The sequence below is a fragment of the Chelmon rostratus genome, chromosome 14 (assembly GCF_017976325.1).
Source record: "Chelmon rostratus isolate fCheRos1 chromosome 14, fCheRos1.pri, whole genome shotgun sequence".
Taxonomy (NCBI): Eukaryota; Metazoa; Chordata; class Actinopteri; order Chaetodontiformes; family Chaetodontidae; genus Chelmon; species Chelmon rostratus.
This window is the reverse complement of record NC_055671.1, coordinates 5996988-6019894: the sequence shown is the minus strand read 5'-3', so window position 1 is coordinate 6019894 and position 22907 is coordinate 5996988. Positions and strand designations below refer to the sequence as shown.

Here is a 22907-nt window from a genome sequence, read left to right as displayed (position 1 = left end):
TAAGCTCCCTTGCAGAGATACCAGCATGGCTGTGTATTCTTGTTATAATTCAACGGTTTCCAGGAGATGTTGGAAAAACCTTTTGAAATCATCATAGTCTCTAAGTTTTACACTTTCTAATTTCATTTCTAATTTCATTGCTGTACCAGGCAAACTTGAGCACACTCACACCAATACAAATGTAGGCAGACCACTCGTAAAGGGGGCTCCATACATACATGCCATTAGACTGCAAGTCTTTAATAACAAAAAAAAAACCCTCCATACAAAAGTATATGTACATGGTCACTTACTGAACTGTATAGTAGTTTACGGAAATGATCTAACATGGTTCATCTTTTCGTTTTAAATACAACACTTCTCAACAGTCAGCAACCACACTGCTGGATCTGACACACAAAGTGGGCTGCCAGTGGAGAGTTGATCTTGTCACAGCGGGCGATGCAAAGCAGCTGTCCACATCAGGACCCAGACACTGGTTATGATATCAGTCTCACATTTGACAATAATAATGAGCGACATCCCATGTGAGTGGGAAAAATAAAACTAGATATTGATTTCCTTTGAAACAAAGCACACACAACTGTTGAGAGACATAAATAACGCAATAATTGAACACCAGTGCAAGAAAGCATTCAGAACATGGAGACACAGGACAAAATCACAGCCAATGGGATTGAGACACTTGCTATAACATTTACAGTAGAGCCTGAGTGAGACATTCCAATGGAACACAGACATAGAATTAAATTTTTGGTCTACTGAATATGAGAATCAGTGGACTTAACATTGGCGTTAATAATGATGGGATACATTAAAATTGAAAAAAAAATCAAAGAGGAAAAAAGAGGACATGGAGATGGACAGAAAAACAATTGCACCGTATCCCTGCCATGTGCTGTAAGGTCCAATCTGCCACTCACGCGATCCTTGTCTTAAGACCTGAAGGAGAAACTTGTCCCCGTGTGGAGAATGATGGGTGGGTTGAGCTGTTGCGTGGGAGGAAATGCCGTGTGTCACAGTTAGGGAGTCTCTGATTGGGCTACTGGTTCCAGCTCCCGCCTCACTTTACGGTAGCAAAATCCTGCCCGGTTCAAAGGTCATTGCTGGGATTACTGGCAACCTAACTGTGATTGTGGTTATATGCCAATGTGATGCACCACACACACACACACACACACACACACACACGCATGCACACACACGCACGCACGCACAAACACATACATACGCATACACATCACTTCCTCCTGCACACACCCACTGTCATGCACCTCGAAAGAAGGCTCGGGAAGCATCTAAACATTTGCTTGTACAGTCAAAGGTGAAAGTACTGGGAGAGCAGGCTGTGTGATTTGCTGATAAAACTTCCAGTTGCAGCCATTGTTTGTGTGTGCGTCTCTTGTTTATATTAATGGTTCTATAACTGATATACTGTCCAAAAAAACTCGACGAGTGAAGAAGCAAGCAGAAGCTTCGGTAGTTGAGGGGAAACTTGAGGTATACTGATAAGGAAAAGGATCTGGAGCTACTGCATTGAAACATTTTTATACCCTGATGCACTCAGGCTGCACTAAGGCTGCACTCTGGGTGGGGATGTGAATCTTAAATGCAATTTAGAGACAACAATGTTTTGTACAAGAAGGGCTGTTACTGCAGTAAGTTTTTGAAAACAAAGTGCCAGTGGTATATGTTGTGTGTCATTTTACATCTATGGTCCCCTGTTATGGAACAACAGCCTACAATAACTGACATTAATTCATAGAGTGCGATTGTTACCGCTGAGGTCAAATAATTTTGAGAATAGAAATGTCTGAATAATGGTTCATTGTTCCATCCATTGTTAAAAAATATATTAAAGCTGGCATCAAAAATAAAAGTTAAGCTTACTGTCCCAATACCTGCACTTTTAACTGTGTTTCATTTAAAAGATTACTATGGAAATGTTTACAATAAGTGCAAATTGGTCATTATTTCAGAATAGCTCCTATGATTTTTGATGCTGCGGTAAGGGAGTGGGAACCCCACCCCTGTCCTCTCAGTTCATGTCCCTGCCTTGGATTTATCCAAACTCCCTGTGCGAGTTTTTTCATGCCTTCCTCTCTCCTTAGGTCCTCTGCCTCATTTATCAGAGCTCTTGCGTGGCCTACGGAAGCTGGACATGTTCTCATTTAGTGCATAGATGCGCCTGGAGAACTCCTCAAACCCTGCGACGTCCAGCTCCCCCAGCACCTGTTCATCACACTCCACAGCCACCGCGTGGTCCACAGGGATGCAGCGGTAGTCTTCCAGCCGGGCCTCATCTGCTAGCCCTAAACCCAACCCCAGGCCTAAACCAGTGGCCTCTGTGCCCATGATCTCCTCAGCTTGCTCCACAGAGCAGCGCAGCTCTGGGACCAGGCTAACAGGAGCCTGTCCTGGTACCAAAGAGCCATTCATGGCACCTGTGTGCTGACTAGTGGCCACCGTTTCCTCACCAGCGTCCTGCACTGTAGAAGAGTTGGGTGCAACTGTACTACTGGCTGGTTGCTCTTGTTCTTCTTCTTTATCTACATCAATCTCTCTGTCAACGCTCCTGCGTCTGTCCATCTCGACTGCTGTCTCCCTTTCCTCCTCCTTCTCTTCCTTCCGCTCTTCCTCCTTGTCGGCCTCTGCAGCCTTAGCCAGGTTAAGCGATGCCATGCCGGCATCTAGGGAGGAGGACAGGTGTTTGGCCGAGGGCGAGGGCGGTGCCAGGCCAGCCGGGGGCTGCTCTTCACCCATGGCCGTGCTGTAGCTGGGTGGAGGAGTTGGCTTGTACTTGGGCTTATCAGCCTCAGAGCTCGCCCTTTTCCTCAGGCCTCGGTCTGGGGAGCTGGTGTGGCAGGGGTAGCCTATATCTGAGGCAGCAGACACTCCCAGCTGAGACTTGGTTGGCACTGGTATGGAGCTAGAGACATGGTGTCTGTCACTGGGAGGAACAAAGAGAGAGAGAAAGACACTATATAAGCAAGGACATAAAGAAAAGCAACGACGATCAAACTATTTCTACACACAGCATCAAATTCAAGATACGATTTAGACTGTTTAGACTGTATTCGATTTATCATAATGATCTCTACAGCCAAAATAAAAGACTGGGACTTCCTGAGCAGTCGATTGCGACGCCCAGGCTCTGTTTGGACCTGGTCATGAGCAACCCTCCACCCTAAGCACACAGCTCCTTCCCCCAACCCTGGAGAGCTGCAGCTCTTTGTCAATCACTCCACCTTACAACATTCAGAAAACATTTATGCAGCCTGTGAGACTACACTCACATTTTGCTGACTTGAAGCACGCAGCAGGCGTCCACCCAAGTATGTCAGACATTTTTCTCAATAACAGATAACAGATTTGGGATCTGGGACACCCCGCCCTACCCCAGTACTGGAGCTATAAATTTACTTAAATGGGGGCCTCACTGCCTCTTCCGATAGCCAAGGCCAAGATCACCGGACTGCTTCAGAGGTCTGCTTAACGTGACCATTCCGCAATCTCAGGAACTCAGACATCGTACTGCTGGGGTCAGAGGTTGAGCAGGGCCTCCCTGCGCTCTCTAGAGATGTGCATGTGCTAGTTAAAGTGATGAGGACAAATCTCTGCTTGATCAGTTAGACATGCAGCCACAATAGTAAGTAGTAACAATAATGTCATTGTACATTTTTTCCTTTCACTTATCACTTGGCACTGGTTTATTTATGCATTTTTGTGTACTAGCTCCCTGCCTGATGGACAGTTTCGCCACTAAACACGACAGCTCGTAAAACGGGCCCTGACCTTAACCTGTCAGGTGGTCCTAACAGGGTTCACAGGCAGGACAATCATGCGTGAAGAGTGGAAAAGCCTGTCTAGTTTTAAGAGGAACCTGTCAAACTTCAAAGTGCCTGTGATAAAGTAAATGAGAACCATCCATGGTCTTAAGGTACAGTATGTAACCGCCTATGGTAACAACCTGTAAATCCCACAGATCATAGCTAACATTAAAGATAATTGGAGACATGCTGTTGCAAGTGTTGGATGGTCAACCAAGGTCAAAGTTAAGAAAACAAAGGCAGAGGGTAATGACCTGGTCCTGTGAGGGTGTTCCTATTAAGTGGGCAGAACAGGAGATGGACTGTGTTTTACTTGGCAGCACATGTCCATCAAAACACATCATTTCATACAACTGGCTTTAGCTTGCCCCTCTAACGAGCACATGGTTAATTCTGCAGAAAAGCATTTTTGGGCAAAATGGAAAAACAATGTGCTCTTTAACACCTAATGAAAGACAAATGAAAAATAATGAACGGAGAGAAGTTGAATGATTTGCCATCTCAAACACTTATCTGTGACTTTCCAAATAAAACCATCATGTGCTCTTTGAAAGCCCGTCCAAAAATTCAAAACCTGATTCAGTCGAGAGGAATAAAGACGGATGTCATGAGAAGTCAATTATCATTTAAGTAAGTGGAAAATGCGGTTCAGACTCTTTGAAACACAATACAGGTTTGGAAACAGGAGATGACTGGTACTGAGCAAAAAGTTGAAGGTTTCCATGCATCACTTATACCAAGTTAATAAGTAACTACTACATTTTTAGCTTGACTGAGTGACTTCCTCACAGCAACGGCTGATTAAACGGCCATGATTTTAATCATCGTCAGTCATTTTCTTCCATTCCTCGCTCCAGCTGGGTCTCTCATATAATCCATTTGGTCTGATTTTAGCTGGCCATCTACGCCACAAACAAATCTATTATTGACGCTGGCACACAATCACATGGTCATCACACCAAGTCTTTTGCATAATGAGGAATTTTGTATTTGGACCGTGGTATTTTGTTCCATTTGGTTTCTGGGTTAGGTCTACATTTGCGTCAAATTGTGCAGCATTGTATGAGTAACAGAGGAGACTGGGTGTGTCAGTGAGGACTTCAGCCAAGCAAACCTCTGGGCAGTCATAACATTTTTTTTTTCTTGAAACATTTTAACTGTTACAATGATGACATGTTTTTTTAATGTGGGCAATTAGGCTACACATGTATGGCCACTGTGAGCATGTGTGCCAAAGAAGGATGCTTGAACATTTTGTCAAGTTGATTGGAAAAGCTGGAACATACATCGTTACTCTTACATAGTGATATACTTGCATAAGCTAACTAAGTCTCTTGTTGAAATTCTTGCTACACAGATTTTTCATATTTAACATTTACCAGGTTCCCGTTCTGAATTTTCCTTATCCTTGCATCAGCCATTCTTACAAGTAGTCCTTAAATTGCAAATTAAAGAGGTGGAATCAAATTCTAGGGACGGCAATATGTGTCTGTCTGTCGGTCCACCTCTGCCGTCCAGAGTAGACTGAATATAAAGCTTGTATTTAGTAGCTGAGTTCTGTGGGGACAATATTCATTCGTCATTTTCCAGGTATCACTGAGTCATGACACACATATTACTGCCTACTCTGTTAGATGCTGCGGTCCACTAGAAGCTGTTATTGTGCATGTAATGGTGTGATTGGGCAAGTCTTTAGAGCATTCCTCATTTCAAAAGTATATTTAACATTTTAACGTTAACGTTTTTTCCGCTGTAATGGCTTGAGCTTTGGGAAAAGTTGTTTTCAACTACTACTGATACCAATACTTCAACTACAATGACTGTATCAATAATAATACTATTGAACAAAGCTAAAATAAGCTATTCTATTAACCCACGTGAGGAAACAACCCCCTATATGTATACTATTAACAAGGATGTGACTTTAAAATTAGAGGGCTCAGATTTCAAATGCTCTATGTAACTTGGACTTTGTCCAAGGCATTCATGAAGAGCAAAGTGAATTCATGACAGCAGCTCTACATACCAGTCTGATGGGAAAAAGGCCTGTTGCTTATCCTTAATGTATGATACACAGCTGTGTAGTGAGGTTTCCTCCATTGACAATAAGTCTTTGACAATAAAGTTTCACTGGGTCCTAGCCTCGCATGCATTACCATGACAACAACTTTGCTGCACACTGTAACTGCTGCTAAAAGGCCTCTGTCTAAATCATCAAGCAGAAAACTTGACATGCAGAGGCAGAAATTGGCTTCACTCAACAAAGCTTTCTGCCTGCGCTCTTCCTTCCACTGCTGATGTCAAACCTGGCATATTTCAGGCCGACTCAGGAATTCAGTCAGCCAGACCTTTCCACTGTCCAATCCCCCGCTTCGCAACATGCCCCTGTTCATATCCAAATCCTGCTAAGGAGCCATCATTTTGGGCCAAAACAAACAATGGCAGATAAGGTTTGGTTGTTTGATGTGGTTTAGGGAAATCCCTATGAAACTACATGAGCAAACATTACTAAAATTTGATATGCAGCATGGTGGAAGTTTTGTGCTTTAACAGGGGAGGACTTTTTGACCGTCTGGCCTTTGAAGACAGGGAGTTCCCACAGCACAGCATGTGCAACATGATCAACAAGCCAACAATATAAACACATTCACAGTGCTCAAAGGTACTTTATCTGAAATATTACATCTATTACCAAGCTAATGCTAATGTTTCTACAACAAAAACAAAAAACTGCTATTAAAAGAAAAAGTAGGCTAGAATTACCGCCTTGTGGTTGAATGCTTCCGCCAACCAGTCAAGCTGCAGTTAAGATACATGTCTGTCCACACTCTGATAATATATGTAGTGAAGACCATGAAGGAATTTAATAAAAGTTAAGTATAGTTAATATAACGGAAGCTATATTGACAACCATGATTCATTTGATTCATTTCCAGTGACAAACATGCTGTCTTCACTTAGAGACTATTTTCACTGAGGAGCACAGAGGACTGATAAAAGAGCTTCATCACATGGTGTAACAACAATCACCTGAAGATCAATATCAGAGCTTAAACACTCAAACACATGGCCATACCAAAAGAAGTCTGTCTTAACTGAGTTTACAATTTAAATACACATCATCCATATAATCCGTGCAGTGACTAGTAGTAAATAGTAGGAGTATTGTTTATTCCTGTGTTACATAAACTGTTACATCTGTCATGTTTTAGTAACTTCCTTTACTGAATTAAACATAAGCATGTGGTTGGTGGTTTACACAAGGAGGAAAAAAATGGAATAGAAATTGCATTATTATTCCCAAAGGATAAGGAGAGAGTGGTGTTTGAAGAACCACTGTACCTTAAAAAAATAATACATGAACAGGGAAAATGGAAATATTCTTGATCCACCCTTCGAAATCATCAACCTTTATTATAAATATAGTAAATCCATTAGGCACCTGTCAGTCTTAATGTACCTTGAAAATTCTTATTATGCTGTATACATTATAGACACTGTATAAAAATTAGGGGACTACCGTGGTTTTGCTAACTTTTCACTCACTATGGGGTCTTTGGGGAGGTTCACATCCTCCAGCTGCAGTGTTGAATCTCCCAGCCAGGCGCTCTGCCACACCTTGCCCCCCCCTGTGTACGTATCCCTGCTTCCAGGCACCGGAGTGGGATTAGGGCCCTGTGAGCCTGTGCCAGGCCCTCAGCGGATGTGGAGCGGCAAATGGGAGCATGTTGAATGCATTTACTTTGATCTCAGCAGACTGTACAGTTTACAAAGACTTGGTTTCTGGTGCTGTCTCTGTCTGCCTCTTGGTAATAGATTCACCATTTTTCCGCTGTTTCTCATCCTTCAGTAAGATTAAAAAAACCTATACTGCCCATTTTTCACCAGAGCTGGACTGTATATATTATGACATGTTATGATGTGTTTCTGAGACAGTACTGTTTGGAAATGTATAAAGATATGATCAGCAGCTCACCAGAGAAGCATCATATAGCCAACTGTACAATAATTACATGCTTTATAGTAAACTTTTTTCTTACGTATACTCTGCTATTCCTCAGTTATTCCATCCAATCTGTATAAAAGGTCCAAGATGAACCCACTATACTACCATTGTGTGGTTCTCTGTGCTTTGGGAGAGGCTCTCCCTGCAGACTGGATGCACGCTGAATTAGTTCTACATGGAGGGAGGAACCGTTTCCAAATCTGTTCTGGAAACAGTGCCCTCGGTCATATCCTTCATCACATCATCCCTGTTTGGATGCGTGGAGGGAAGAAAGAGGTGGCAAGGAGGGATAGAGGAAGCAGATTAGCCTCTCGCTCACAGTCCATAAGATAATTACCTGCAGCTGCCATGCAGCTTTTTTATACATCCATATTTCATAAGATGGTTCCCAGCACTGGAAACTGTATCTGAATTCAGGCTTTTTCAAACAAGGGAGAAAGCAAGGCTGGAACTGATAAATGAAGGAAATTAGTGTATATCCTCCCTGTTACAAGGTACTGTGAAGCAGTCACCTCCCCATCCTTGCTGGAGGCTTTAAGGTTGAAGGTGCAATATTCAAGGTCTTATGATGAGAGGAGGGGAAGTTTAATCGCTATAACCATTATGATACCTTCATCAGAACAGAGCTTCTTACAGCTCCGTATGTCTTGCTTGTCTGAGTGTGTCTTACATACAAACAGGATATACTGATATCTTGGTGGATAACTGAGGATGAAACAAACACAAAGACACCAATATCACAATGTACTTTATTGCCCTGTATTGAGGGCTACAATCCCTCGATCGTTAAAAGTTAAAAGCTTAAGAGCAAAGACAAATTGAATATTTTTTTAAGAGATGAGTAGCATGATGCAAAGAACGATGGGTTGAAAGCTAAAGCTCACTAATTGACATGTTTTCTCTCGTTTGTTTCACATGTACAAGAACAAAAATGTCCAAATAACATGTTGTGGTTTTATAGGTGATAATTACTGAGTTTTAGAAGTGTCGGTGGCTGGATGTTACTTTGGGACAGAGCCAGGAAAACTGTTTCCCCTGCTTTGACTCATTCTGCTATGCTAAGCTAAGTTAAACAGCTGCTGGCTGCTTCATATTTACCGCACAGAGGAGAGAGTGGTATCAATCTTCTCATCCAACTCTGGGCAAGAAAGCAAATACACATTTTCCTTAAATGTTACACTACTCTATTTCTTTACGCTGCTGCTAAATCTACTGCTCTGACTGATCTCAGCGTATGTTTTTGAAGTTCAGTGCTGCTCAAGCTGATGAGAAAAGCAGTTTCTTGATTCTCGGCTGACGACTTCTGAGTCAGTTCAGGACAGCTTTAGTTCCTGTCCCTGTGGTCTCGCTGTTGCACAGGAGTGTGGCAGTGACAAGCCACTGTAGAACTGTTAAGCTCTCACCTTCACTTCTTTAAAGACTTCCATGCATGTGTGTACACATATACGTACACACACACACACACACCCACACACACACGCACACACACTGACATAGCTTCAGGGATCATGGGCCCATGCTTTCATCTCATCTATCTTTGGGCCCTTCCACTTCCCATTAAGGAGGGGGGTGGTGGAGGGCTGATTTGAGGGCTCCGGCTTTTCATGGCTTCTTTCCTTTCAAAACAAAAGATTATTCAATTAATGTGTGTAATACACATTTTCCCCTTTGCTGACCCTAGGAGAGGAGTGGAGATCAAAGACAGATTTCTCTTTTATAGGGCAGTGGAGCTGAAGTCTGACACAGACCGACTCGCAGGTTTCAGTAAAGGGTTACTCACAGGCCATAAGAATGCTGAAGGACAGAAGCTATGATTGAAGTATTCCACTTCACCGGGACGAATATCATCAAACTCTGCCTTTGCAGAGGTACTTATGATGTACAGAAGTGGTAGATCATTACAAAGGTGAGGTATATAACAGTCTTGACCTTTACCTAATACATCCATATGATTTCAGACGATACTGAAGTCATATGGATGTATTAGCCGCTGTGCCAGACCAATGTTCTGTTGTCAGAAAGTGACAAAAAAAAGAGACATTGAAGAACTGTCTTGTGTCATGGACAAAGAGCTAATAGTGTTGCAATATATATTCCAGAGATAACTTGTGTGTGGAGAAAAGAACTGAAAAGGGGCCAGAATGATATCAAAGCCACTTGTCTGCCTTGCTGTTAAATCTGCTGTTCCCTGGGACCGCAAAGGTTAAGCCCACATTTTCTACCCCTATCGGCAGAATAATGCATTGAAGGTTTGTCATGCTGTGGAGAACTGCTTTCTGAAAAAAAATTATCTTTAATAGAGTCTACGCTGAAAATCATAATTGAAAGTCTGTTGCGGATTTATGGCCCTATCTTGAAGTACGAGTGCCATTTCATTGAATCTTTAACAGTTGTTTAGATGATTTTCAGGTGTTTAGTTACATGCACACAAATATTTTCAGCAAGAATTGGCTTCAAATGATTGAGGTTAGCCAAATCCTAACTGCTATGCTTGCTAGCAAAACAGAGATAGGATGCTTTCGGCAGAGCAGCCAACACCCTTATCACGCTCATAATTAAAACATTAAGCTGTTTTATATAAAGCTAACTTTCATTTAATTATCTCATGTACACAATGACATTACGTTGACTTCCTGTGTGGATCCTCCATGGGGGTCATGAGGAACATAATAAATGAAGTAGTGACAACAAAAATGATCAACTAGAGAAAACATTTAACTATTCTGATGATTTCAAAAAGTGATTGAGCTTTGGGTGTAACTTTTATACATCATCTTTCTGGCTTCAGTGGCCTCAGAAGAAATATCTGAGGTGTGACGTGTCTTTCTGATTCTTACCATCGGACCAGCAGGCCATGTTCCAGAAAGTTCTTCAAGTTGGGTAGTGTCTGCTGCAGGTCTGGGGTGGTCAAGCCATGCTGATATCTCAGCTGCAAGAAAAGGGAACACATACTGAATCATTAACCTCAAACAACCCACCACATTTTATATCCTACAACCCTACATATAGTGTAAGCTGGGCTAGCACTACTGCGAATCACACATATGCACGGTCTCCTTGTTTGGATGTCGTTCGCAGAAGAAAGAAATACCACCTACAGGAGAGGTCTGAAGTCCACATTCTTTCACCATGACACAGTTCTACTCTTCCCATCAGACTATTACTCATCTGGACACACAATGGGCAGCCTTCCCTGATAACAGGCATGTGCACTAATATGTAAGGTGTGTGGAAAGACAGGGGATGAGATGCGGGTGGCAAGAAGAGCCAAATTCGCTGTTAAAACATCTGGACGAAATGGGGCAAAGAGAGCACATTAGAAACCCCATTACATTCTCCCATGATCTCTCCCTCTCTCTTCAGTAGAACCACTACTAAATTTGGCCTTGAATGTTCCCTCCCTTGTACCACAGTGATTTATTTCAGGTTGATAGAATCAAATCTGGTGAAGAAAAACAACAAGGCCACCTTGAAACTCCAGCTCTGCTGCCAGAAATATCTCCTCTAACAGTTGCGCGATGTCACAGCAAGCCAACTCTTGTCCCGGAGAGTTTATTTAACCTATATCGCTGAACAGCAGAGGAGCATCATGCCGCACGTCCAGTGTATCTCACTGAGGCTCCTCTGTCACACACACTGCCTGCACCAGCTGACATCTGTTTTGTTTCCACTTGGGTGCCACGGCAACCACTCTGATTTTTACACACACACACTTCAGGCGAAGCGCACATGACTCTGGCACACCACTCACCCGGGATAACATACTGCTTCTTCGTGAGCACATAACGGATGAATGACATGATAATAAATGAATTACAGCAAAAAAAAAATACTGTGAGCCTCAGAGGGGAAAGGTCATCTTCTCTTTTGTTTTTTAGTTTAGGATTAGACAAATGGTTTTCAGGGTACCAGAGCCCACAAAACACATCAATACCTGCTTTCTTGTGGCAAATGCTGTAATATATATTCAGAACCATACTAACGTATATACATAGTGGTTCTTGAGCTTGATTTATGGCAAGAGGGTGTATGAGGACTACACATAGGTCAAATCTGCATGTGTGTTAAACTTGAACTCTACTATGAAACAGCTAAATCCCATTCTGTCTGAACAGCTGCAAGAATAAATGGTATGAATGGTACATTATGTGTGTTAAAGTGTATTTGTATCAATGTTCCAGTATGTTTGCGCATGTGTGTGCTATGGCCTCAAATGGTTCGTGTCTGTTAGGGGAGCCATAGAAACAACAATCATGACAGTATCAGAGGAGGGATTTATCAAAAGAAGCTCAGATTGAGGGGGTCGGACAAGGGGTGTCACCTCGAAACCCAGCTGGTGATGGAATGGTCCAAAACCTACGAGAACAACATAGAGATCCATTCATGGCTGAGTAAACCTCGGGGTCTGACCAAATGACGGCGCTGCGCTGTCCACAGGGCTGGCTGAACGGAATTGGGTTTGAAACAGTAGGCCAAGATCAATAACGGCACCAGTTTAGAAACAGAAAGAGCATAGCAACATTGGGCAGGGGGGCTTGCTTGTTCTGTGGCCAGATGCTAAAAAAAGGAAGATCCCAATCTCATGGAAATCTCAAGGTTACGGTCTAGAAAGTATAAATCAGAAATCGTGAATCAGATATGAGCAAAGAATAAATATTATGGCTTCAGCAAAGGCAAACAGCATTTGTTACATACATACACATACACTGTATGCTTCCTTTGATTCTTAGTTAGGAGGTGTAACAAAATGCTATCTCTAAGTCGCGATACTCGGCCTGAACTCAGCATGCCTGACAGGAGCCCTATGTCAAATTACACGCCTGTATGTCTGAGAGTGTGTGGGGGAGAGAGAGAGCCCGAGTGTGCATTAGTATGCGTGCCTCCTATTGTTTTCCTTGTGTGAAGAGATCTTGCCAAGCGTGCAGCACACAGAAACTGGATACGGGTGAAGACAAGAGAGTGATGGGTGACATCATTGGCTTGCTCCGGGTGCACATCATTACTATGGAGCTCGTTGGGGGGGATTAAAAAATAGGAGGATGTTCCTGGGAAGCACATGTGTGGCTGCTTAATGCCTTCAACAAGCCAACACAGTAACTCTACCTGCATGCACGTTTACTCAGGCTTTTGCCAAATCTCTGCCAGTGGGCACCAACAACACTTGAGTTAAGTGTCTGGTTGGCAGTAATGCAGCGCCACCAGCACTGCGTGACTGCTGATTCACACTATCTTTGTAATCAGATGTGTTAAACACATTGAGACAGTTTGGAAGACTGAATGCTGCAGCCCTACAGCTGACCCAGCCAGTCTCTATCAATATTCATAAAGTGGTCTGGCCCTCCTGGGTGGAAGCTGAATTAAGTTTCTCCTCAGAGTGCACTGTATATGTATATGTATGGGTGTTGCTCATGGCCTTTGTCCTGGGAAGGCATATATCCTGGCTGTCAAATATGCAAGCATCAGCTCCCTCCCTTCTTCTCTGCTCACTCGAGACGAGCAGAAAAACATCAGTGACCCTGTTGTGTCATCTGGAGGAAAAGAGAACAGAGAATGCTGTAAAAGAGGAAGAAATGTGTGAGGCGGCTTAATGACATGAAGCTGGGTTTCCATGAAAGCTCTCACTGTTGGATGGAAACAAACAGCTGAGCATGAAGGTTTAGATGCTGGTCTATGAACCCAAACTGTTTTTTGTGTGTGTTGTACTGACACGAGGTAAAAAACACTAATTGATTTCTGTCGCACACAACATGAATGAAAATGTGTGCAGTCCAAATGAGTATCTCCGAGAAATTTTCATACAAGCACGGCAATGGGAAACAATCTCTGAGTGTTCCTATGTCAACAACTCAAGACCAGATCATACAAATTGCTCAGAATCAGTCCACTTGAGGCAGCTTGTCATTTCTAGTTTCCTTTTCATACATCATTGTGATGAATGCTGGTGGAGTCGTTTGCGTGCTTGTACGTATGTGTATGGAAGAGCGCTTTCAAGCTGGCCACGGGGTTCTTTGTAATGGGCCTAACCAGATCGTGGTGAGAAATTTCCAGGGCCCATTGAGGATGGCTGAAAGACGAGAGGAGGTGAAGGGGAGGAGGCGGAGTGGGGGCACCCACCGGGGATCTTTCGCATGATGACATGGTGAAACAGATCCGGCCACATCTCCTCATTGCTGCTCACACCTTTGTGTCTAGACACTCCCTTCCCTGTTTACCTATTCAACAATACCCACTAAGGGCCTTGGAGAGTCCGCAGCATGTTTAGTGGGTAACCAGTTGGTATGACTGCAAGGTTTGGTATGAGAGTGTGTGAGAGGTCAGAGGATGGACGCAACTGACCTGTCACATCTGAGAATCTGGGGACTCATCCTCATCCTCATCCATCCCAAAGATAAAGTAACAGCCCAAAGAATGCAGCAGTGTATACAGCCCCAAGCCTGCCAATCCACTGGAGCCATAACCACACATAAACACATTCAAACTGACTAGAGCCGACGGGAACCAGTCAGTTTACAGTACATGCCACCCATCATTTGGCAAAACCTGCTTGTTTGCCCCGAGCTCTGTACAGCAGCTAAACAAACACAGCCTGGCTTATGCCACGTATTACTGTTTCCCTGAGGTTGTCAGTACTAATCACCCTCAGATCAGACCACGAATGTGGGCGGGCTGCTGAGAATTTTGAGGTTGATTGTTGATGATGTGGTGTCGGAGGGTGGCCCAGGTAACAAAGCACTCCTCCTCCCTCCCCACCTTTTCTGCCGTGAGGTCACCGGAGGAGCCCCTTGTCAACACAGACATCCCAACAGTTCAACTGGTGCACAGAATTAGCAGCGTTTGACAAGTGGTCTTCCAATATCACCGGGGATGGGCAGTGGAAGAAATCTGGGTCGCAGGATATTGTCATCAAGAGCACTGCGTTTCATGTGTCAAGAGGTCAAAAGTCTCCCAATCAAACTCTGGAATATCCTGTGTATGTCTGACCTGCATCGCAGAGAATTACCCTGTGATTTATAATCAGCAGGCTTTTGTCCACTGGGGTAAAAATAGAAACGGTTATTTTACAGAGTACATAGTATTACATACTCCCTGGGGAAGATAATCAGGGAGCTCATTAGGTCCTATGACAGCTTGTTATAGAAGGGCTAACCAGGTGTTCCTCCCTCCACCATCCCTCTGGTCAAACTGTGGAGTGGATACTTCAGCAGAGACCATGAGGTTGACGCAGACATTAGATGCATACACAGGCCTCATATGTAGAGGACTGGAGCTCTGGGAGATAACCTGTCTCTGACAATATTTCAGGGCTGTGCCTCGTCTGGTTAAGGTGACTGATCCATGAAAGCTTATATATATATATATATATATAGCCAAATATCAGCCAACAAATTACAAATTATTATAAATATTAGCCTGGACTAATATATCTATCATCACTTCTACTGGTCCTGCCAGCAAATGCTCTAAAGTCTGCATGCTGTGCTGTTAATCATTAAACCAAAGCTAACAGTGTTGGAGTGATCAGTGCACCCAACAAAGCGGCCAGTCAAACTGTATAGTCAACTAACCCGTTTTTGAAAGTTAAAACACACAATTACTGTAGTTAAAACTGTTGCTAAACTACTATTCATATTTAACACATTGTGCTGGTGAGTCCAATAAAATAGTGAAAACCGTGAGATTTTAATGTGCTGTGCTTTTAGCCAATGATGCATTCACCTCTATTTGGAGGGATACAGGTTGTAATGTATATGGGCCATTCCTCAAAGATTTTAATACATGTAATTTCAAGTGAGACGTGCAATAAAACGGTCAATAACCAACAGTTTCTTGGCTTGTGAGAGCGGCTTTTGGGCATCTAGTGTCCTCAGGAGGCGTTTGGCCGGTGCACCAAAACCATGCACCCCACACAGACTTCATGTTTTGTTCGTGGTTAAGCTCAAGGATTTATCGACTTCAGCCAAGAATTTGCCAGCAGATGAATCCTTAATACTAGACTACAAGCACCTCCTGTCCTCATGGCAGCAGGTGAAGTTTTGGTCTTCTCATTATAGTGGTCATTAAATGTGTGTATATGCCTTCTTGTTTCCTGTAGTATTCTCATTATGCCTCTTTGTTTTCGTACAACCGACTCACACAGTGGCACACAGTCTATCCAATCACTTTCAGTCTTTGTTTACAGCTCTGAGAGCCACACGTAAGCTCAGGATCTTTTGATCGACATCTTTTTTTGTGTTTGCCAACTTCTCAAAGGTCGGGTCCAGCTTTGAGGAGTTAAACAACCCGTTCACCTCAGCGGGCTGATACGGTGCAAACTTTAGAACACTGTATTTACATACACAGAGATTTCCGTCTGATCTGTTGTTTTGACATTTCAATAAACAATTTGACTCGTCCAGTATTGGCATTATCTTTTGTGGCCAAACTGCAAAGCCAGTCCTCATAGGTTTTCATGTTATACAGTATATTTATTTTAACCCAAAACCTTCAACATAACAGAACTATGCTTGACTCTTACTTTGAACATGGAGAAGGCTGCAATGCTACGATTTCTTGCCTTGCAGCCAACCCAGAAAGTGAAAACTAGCAGAAAACTGGCAACCGCTCTTTAACGTTTTTAACTGGACTGTACTTTTGCCTTTGCAGGGTTTGTAGTTATGAATAATGGACCAAAAAATAAGAAAAAATAAAAACTGTGGCACAAATTTTCTTGACAAGTTCTACTTCACATAGGCCTGTGTTAATATTAGGATACATAAGAGAAATATATCAACCTTACAATGCAAACCAATCAGTAGGTGCTTGGAGATAATCAATAAAATCATTTTGTGTCATGACTTTGATCATCAAAAAACTCAGTTGCTTTTCCCTGCCACAAGACCCCTGAACTTAAAACAAAATATTGTGAGAAAAAGCAGACATTAGTTTGGCACATGTTCTAACACAATAGTTGAAAATTTACAAATACATCCTGAAACACAAGAAGACAAAACAGCAATGTTTGGAGGTGATATATTTGATTAAAATACATACAAAATGACTTCATGTTGTGTATAAAAGACTCAGATACAAATATGATGTAAGATTGAACTTTCTGGTATTATTACCTTATTATCTTACTCAATGTATTTTGCCTTCTGTTATCCTTCATTTGATTCATATCAGCCAGGATCTCCCCTCTAAGAAGCTCTTTCTAGCTCACTGGTGGATTTGAAATGGTTGATTACATTTGTTACAGTGCAGCGCTCCTATGATTCCACCCATCTGGCTTATCGCGGGCACATAATGAAAGTCATTCTGTACAGTCTTCACCCATCCACTACCGACATTGAAGTGAAATGTTGACCAAGAGGCGTTCAACATGGCTGAGGCAAAATGGCTGCATGGAAGCTGTGACATGGAGTGAAAGAACAACTGTGAAGATATGAGGACAATATTTGAATTTTTATTGTCCCTACTGCTTTTATTTAATGCTATTTAAGCATGCTGCTTTTCATGGTCGCTATTACATTTGCAGCTTTGTACTGGACAATGATCGGTAAAACCCCACATGGTGCAATGGCGGCTCAAAACCTCAACAATCATGTGGTACAGCGTGGACTATGAAATCCAACATGATTAATCACTACAGCCTTTCATGTGTCTCAATAAATATACAGAGCATGGGCTGAAAAGTTGTTTGAGTCTGGCTAGAGTCATATAATTCATTCACAACAGAAATTCACTTCCCTTAAACTCGGAGCAGTTTTCTGGCCTTGAATACGTGCCACACTCGTCATCATCATCCGGCCTTCAAGCCAAACTGAGAATCTGGATTCATAAACACCACAGGCGTTTGCTTACAACAGGAAATATCTTCCCACATATTTAGAGTGTGAAAAGTCCATGCTGTCTTATACGTGACTTTCAAAAGACATTTCTTTACTTCACATGCTAAGTTCTGAGTTAAGATTATAATTACTACATTTTCATTTCTTTCAGTTCTCTTTGGAACATTAGAAAATGCCATACTGAAATGTTAACACTACAACATAACGGCCGGGCCAGCGGCCTAATGGTTAGAGAAATTATTATTCACCTAAATGGCCTGGCTTCAAAGGTTCTAAAGGGCAAACAGACAGAGAAAAGAAGGATCAACAAAGTATCACATTGATTCGTCTATGTGCGGAGTTTCTTTTCACGAAAATGTTCAGAGGAAGTAAACCTCCAATACAAGAAGCAGCTGTACAGAAACTCTTCAGCACTTAGGGATCGGAAGAGTTTTGTTCCAAATTAAAAGCCCAGACAAACAGAGAGAAAAGAGCTGAATCTGTCACCGATGACAAGATTGCCATGTCGAGCAATGTGTGTATGTTGCAGTGATTGGACAGAAGCCGGATCAAGTCTTTCAACTCTTTATCAGATTTTGTGTCAATATTAAATGTTGACTGGTTGATTAAGTGCTGCCGTCAATCCCAGAAATGTGTCAACGCACGTGACAAATAAGACTAACTGATGTCAGCAGTCCAGGGTTTTTAAAAAAATAATTACTTACATTCACACTAATTAAATCCACCGTCTTGACAATAAACCAAGCATCTGCTTTAGTTTGTTTGTTCTATGGATTTTAAATTCAAACACAGAAATATTTTTAGATAACAGCTTTAGTGGACGTTGGAAAACAAGATAAAGAACACTTTCAGGTTATGGCAATCAAAGCGCATTCTTCTGCTGAGCAGCCCTCAGTGTCAACAAGGGAGTGTATGAGCAACAATAAGAGCTTTCAAAGGACTAGCATGGTTGAAACGGAGCTAACTGTCCATTAAAGGGATTTAACAGGTCTGTTTCTGTGTTGAATGAAAGTCATGGGTTAATAATTTAATGTCTTTTATCTTTCATCATCATTAAGGTCTGTAGCTTAGTTTTCAGAGGCTTGTGGCTAATCTACAGCACAGAAAATCCAATATTCACAATTATCTTGCTGAGGAATGTATAGATTGGTTGGTTTCAGTTCTAAAAGCATGAAATCTGGCGACACTGTTGGTCAACTCTTCTACCAAGCCTGCAAGACGATTTCATTGCAGCTGTGACATGAATTGCCTTTCAGAGTCATCTCAAGATGTGCAAGATCTAAAGCCTTTCACTTTCATAAACACATCCACACCTCCAGGCGATTAAATAGCAGACAGTGGGGCAGTATGCTTAAGATTATGGTGTTTGACTAAGTTATTGACTTGAGCAGCTGCCTTATCACTGCAAGATGTAAATCCATCGCTCCCATGTCCATGGGAACTGCCTGACTGCATAGTTTATACTATATGTTTAAGCACTTCCTGAGCAGGTGAAATGTAATATTCTTTGTACTTCCTCTCTCTGTTGCCATTTCAAACAAGAGTGTAATAAAACAGTTTTTAATATTGCATGCTTTAAGTTCTTCCATTTCATTTAACATCCTTTAACTCTGCTCCTTCTTACTCTCTGTGCTCTCCCCTCCTCTCTGTCTCCTCCACGCTGTGGTAATGTAACACAGGTGTGGTGTATTCGCCGTGCCTGAGTACGATTCAAATGCATCCCTAATTCAAACCAGATTCTTCCGTCGCATTACTTGTTGTTACACTTTGTTGAGTATCGTATTGCCGCCAAATTCAGTCAACAGATTTACATAATTATGGGAAAGGCTGTGTGAGATGAATAGGAAATTCACTTAGGGGGACCACCGGTGACAGGAGACCGTGCTGGTCTCCTCTGACCCCAATCACTGCAGAGAGGGCTGGACGCGGGTACTGCCATGCCTACGGTCTTACCGAGATCCCTTTATGATGAGGATATTTAGTCTGTGTATAGACAGGCCAATGAGTGTTGTGTGCTACAGTGACACCTTTTGGAAGAGCCACAATCCTTGAGGTAAGGTGGTCCTCAGTGCTAATGACCCTCACCACCGTGACACTGGAGCCGAGGTATTGCAGTGACGTAACCCAACACCCACACAGGCTGACCCTGTTTGTGAAGTCACAACACAGAGGTCAACTTCCCGTTAGCAGCACTGGCATGCTGGACCATCATCAATCCTCAATGGCAGCTCTCACAAGCAGTCCTGGTGCCTGGATGAGGCACACCTAGGAGAATATGCTAATTCACTGCTTTGTAGACTCAAATTCAAAGCATAAGGAACTTGTTCTTGAGGGAAGCCACAAACGTTTGTGGTCTGAACGGTGAATTGTGCCAAACAGTGAAGGGCAGAAGACGTATGATGAGTGACTGGAGGGAAATGGAGGGTAGCCTGAACTCAGCATAGATCTAATGTCTAATCCTTAACATGGAAAGATACATTAACGAAGGAAAGTGTTCCTGAACAAACACAAAATCTTTGCCCTAGCTGTAGCATGCCTTCTAAATAAAGCGGCCAAATATAGTCATTAAAACATTTTAATTTTAGCCAAAGTCTGATCACACTCATTTTATTATTTGGAATAAAAGTGTTGTGGTATTTTACAAGGGAATTTTTTTTTTTATATACGTGTGTTGTGTTTCCACAAGGCCCCTAGAAAAATAGTCGGCCAGAGAGGAGGATGAATATATGGTTTGTGGGCAGGTGCCTATCCTGGCTTCATGCTGCCCACAATGTTTCTCCCTTCCACTCCTTGTGAATGGGCATATTATTTTCATTTCGTTTCCTCTTTATTTTGTGGATGGCTTTACGACTGAGATTTTCTATTAGTATTACCACGGATTGGGGGTCACAGGGAGAGCCTGGGTTGGCAAACTGTGTACATTCCTCTCCATCTGTCTGAGTTACTAACATTCAAATGTATTGCCTTCAAAGTGATGGTTGTTGAGAGCTACTTATCCAGATGTCTGCTTATTTTAACGGCCTACTCTGACAAGTCAAAAGTGTGAGTAAGGCCTAACAAGAAATGAAGAAAGAATAATAACCTCAGTTTGGTTGCTTCTCAGTACAAAAAAAAAGAGCAAACATTTGCATTTGGCAAATAACAGAGTATAAACCTCCTTCCGCTTACTTCATAGAAACACTTTGTCAAGTATGAATACAACCTTGATGACAGTAAAATGACTATGTCTGGCCTACAGTACAACTGACGGGCCAACTACATGCACTATCATAACAGTAACCAGAGAGCCCCAGATTAAAGCTCAGACTTCCAATATTTCACAGAGTTCAAAGGGATTTCCAGCCAGATCCTACTGCTATTCTACCAGGATAAAATATGCAGCATCAAACTGCTCCAAGGAGGAATTTGGGTTGGTGAGGATAAAGTACAAACTGGAAAACAAGAGGTCTTTCATATATCCACATAGTGAAGGATTTAGCTACAGTATGTGTGTCACACACACTATACGTGTTTATTGACTGACGTTTATGCAAACAGGGCACACTGCAGATTTGTAAGATTTTGGTTTTGGTTTTTATGCATATCGGTGAAAATGTGCGTCTGTGTGTGAGCCAGGTAGAGCCATCAGGATACGGTTATGAACATATTAAGCATTAGCAGGCATCCTAGTTGTAAGCTGACAGATCAACTATGCCTGAGCTCTTGCAGAATAGATTTGAGAGTGCGGTCAGCTTTCCAAGAGCAACTGGCAAAGACGAAGTCCACATTATGCTTCAGAAAGAACTCTAGAAAATATGTGAAATATGGTAAAAAAAAAAAAAAAAAAAAAAAGGTAAGCACCATTTCACACTAATTTTTGTCACACTTGACAGCACTGACAACCAAATTGTATGAACCTAAACTGGGACTTCAGTAATGAAAAAAAAGGGATATAACACTGTAGGACTGTTGAGTGTTTCTCTGCTGACAAAAAGCAAAGATAATAGCAACTCAGTTCGGGTAATAAACATATTGAGACAAGTAAACTCGCTGTCTCCAGTCACAAATTACACAATCAATTATGTAATCAAAATATACAGTAAAATCCAGTGCATATGTTCAGCAAATACAGTAGTAATGAAAATGATTTCTTGAGAGGGGGATAGAAATTCAAAAGCAGCATAATGGTACAATAAACAAAAGAAAAGAGAAACACTTGGCTTTATTTTCCGCTGGCTCCGAGTATCAAATTGAAACCTGCCACAGTATGGGAAGACTACAGGCCATGTCCGGTTTACTTTGGAGAGCCTGGAGCATTCTCTGGTCATCTGGGTTTGTTCAACTGTGACCCTGCATAGTGTTAAGGATGTTAAAACTTTTTTTTTTTTTTTTTTGCACTGCCAATGGACGGCAGTGTTCGGAATTGAATCAGTCATATCCCAACACAGAAAGATTTTCTCGTAATGAATGGCTGATTACAATCAGGGACCTCTCTTTGCAATCCATGTCGAACTGCACAGACACAATCCACTGCACAACCCAGAGTCCAGAAAAAGTTGCAACGGTGAGTTAAATTAAATAAATAAATAAAAAAAAAACCCAGAATGCAATGATTTGAAATCCTTTTTGATCTATATTCTAAATCTTATCTGTTGGAAGTACATTCTTATTCTGAATTTGATGCCTGCAACACGTTCCAAAAAAGTTGGTGCATGTTTACTACTGTGTTACATCACTTTTTCCTTAAACAACACTCAGTGAGTGTTTGGGAACTGAGGACACTAATTGCTGAAGTTTTGAAAGTGAAATTCTTTCCCATTCTTGTTTTAAATACGACTTCAGTTGCTCAACAGTCTGAAGCCTCCATTGTTGTATTTTGTGCTTCATAATGTGCCACACATTTTCAATGGCGGACAAGCCTGGACTGCAGGCAGGCCGGTCTCGTACCCACACTCTTTTACTACAAAGCCACGCTGCTGTGACACGTCCAGAATGTGGCTTGGCATTGTCTTGTTGGTATAAGCAGGGACGTCCCTGAAAAAGGCGTCGCCTGGATAGCAGCATATGTTGCTCCAAAACCTGTTTGTACTTTTCAGCATGAATGATGCCTTCACAGGTGCACATGTTACCCCTGCATGGGCACTAACACACCCCCATACCATCATAGATGCTGACTTTTTAACCTTGCGCTGGTAACAGTCTGCATGGTCAATGTCCTCTTTAGCCCAGAGGACATGACATCCATGATTTCCAAAAACAATTTGA

General features: G+C 42.2%; 1 protein-coding gene across 1 annotated transcript in view; it reads right to left on the bottom strand.

The window, feature by feature from the left end:
* Positions 1-219: 219 nt before the first annotated feature.
* The window catches only part of uvrag (UV radiation resistance associated gene), a 93424-nt gene continuing 70736 nt past the window's right edge, over positions 220-22907 (bottom strand). Inside the window, exons 14-15 of the mRNA XM_041952090.1 lie at positions 10674-10765; positions 220-2950 (exon numbers count right to left, since the gene is read on the bottom strand). Coding sequence (XP_041808024.1) covers positions 2122-2950; positions 10674-10765 — 921 coding nt within the window. The 3' untranslated portion in view covers positions 220-2121. The remainder of the gene's footprint in view (positions 2951-10673; positions 10766-22907) is intronic.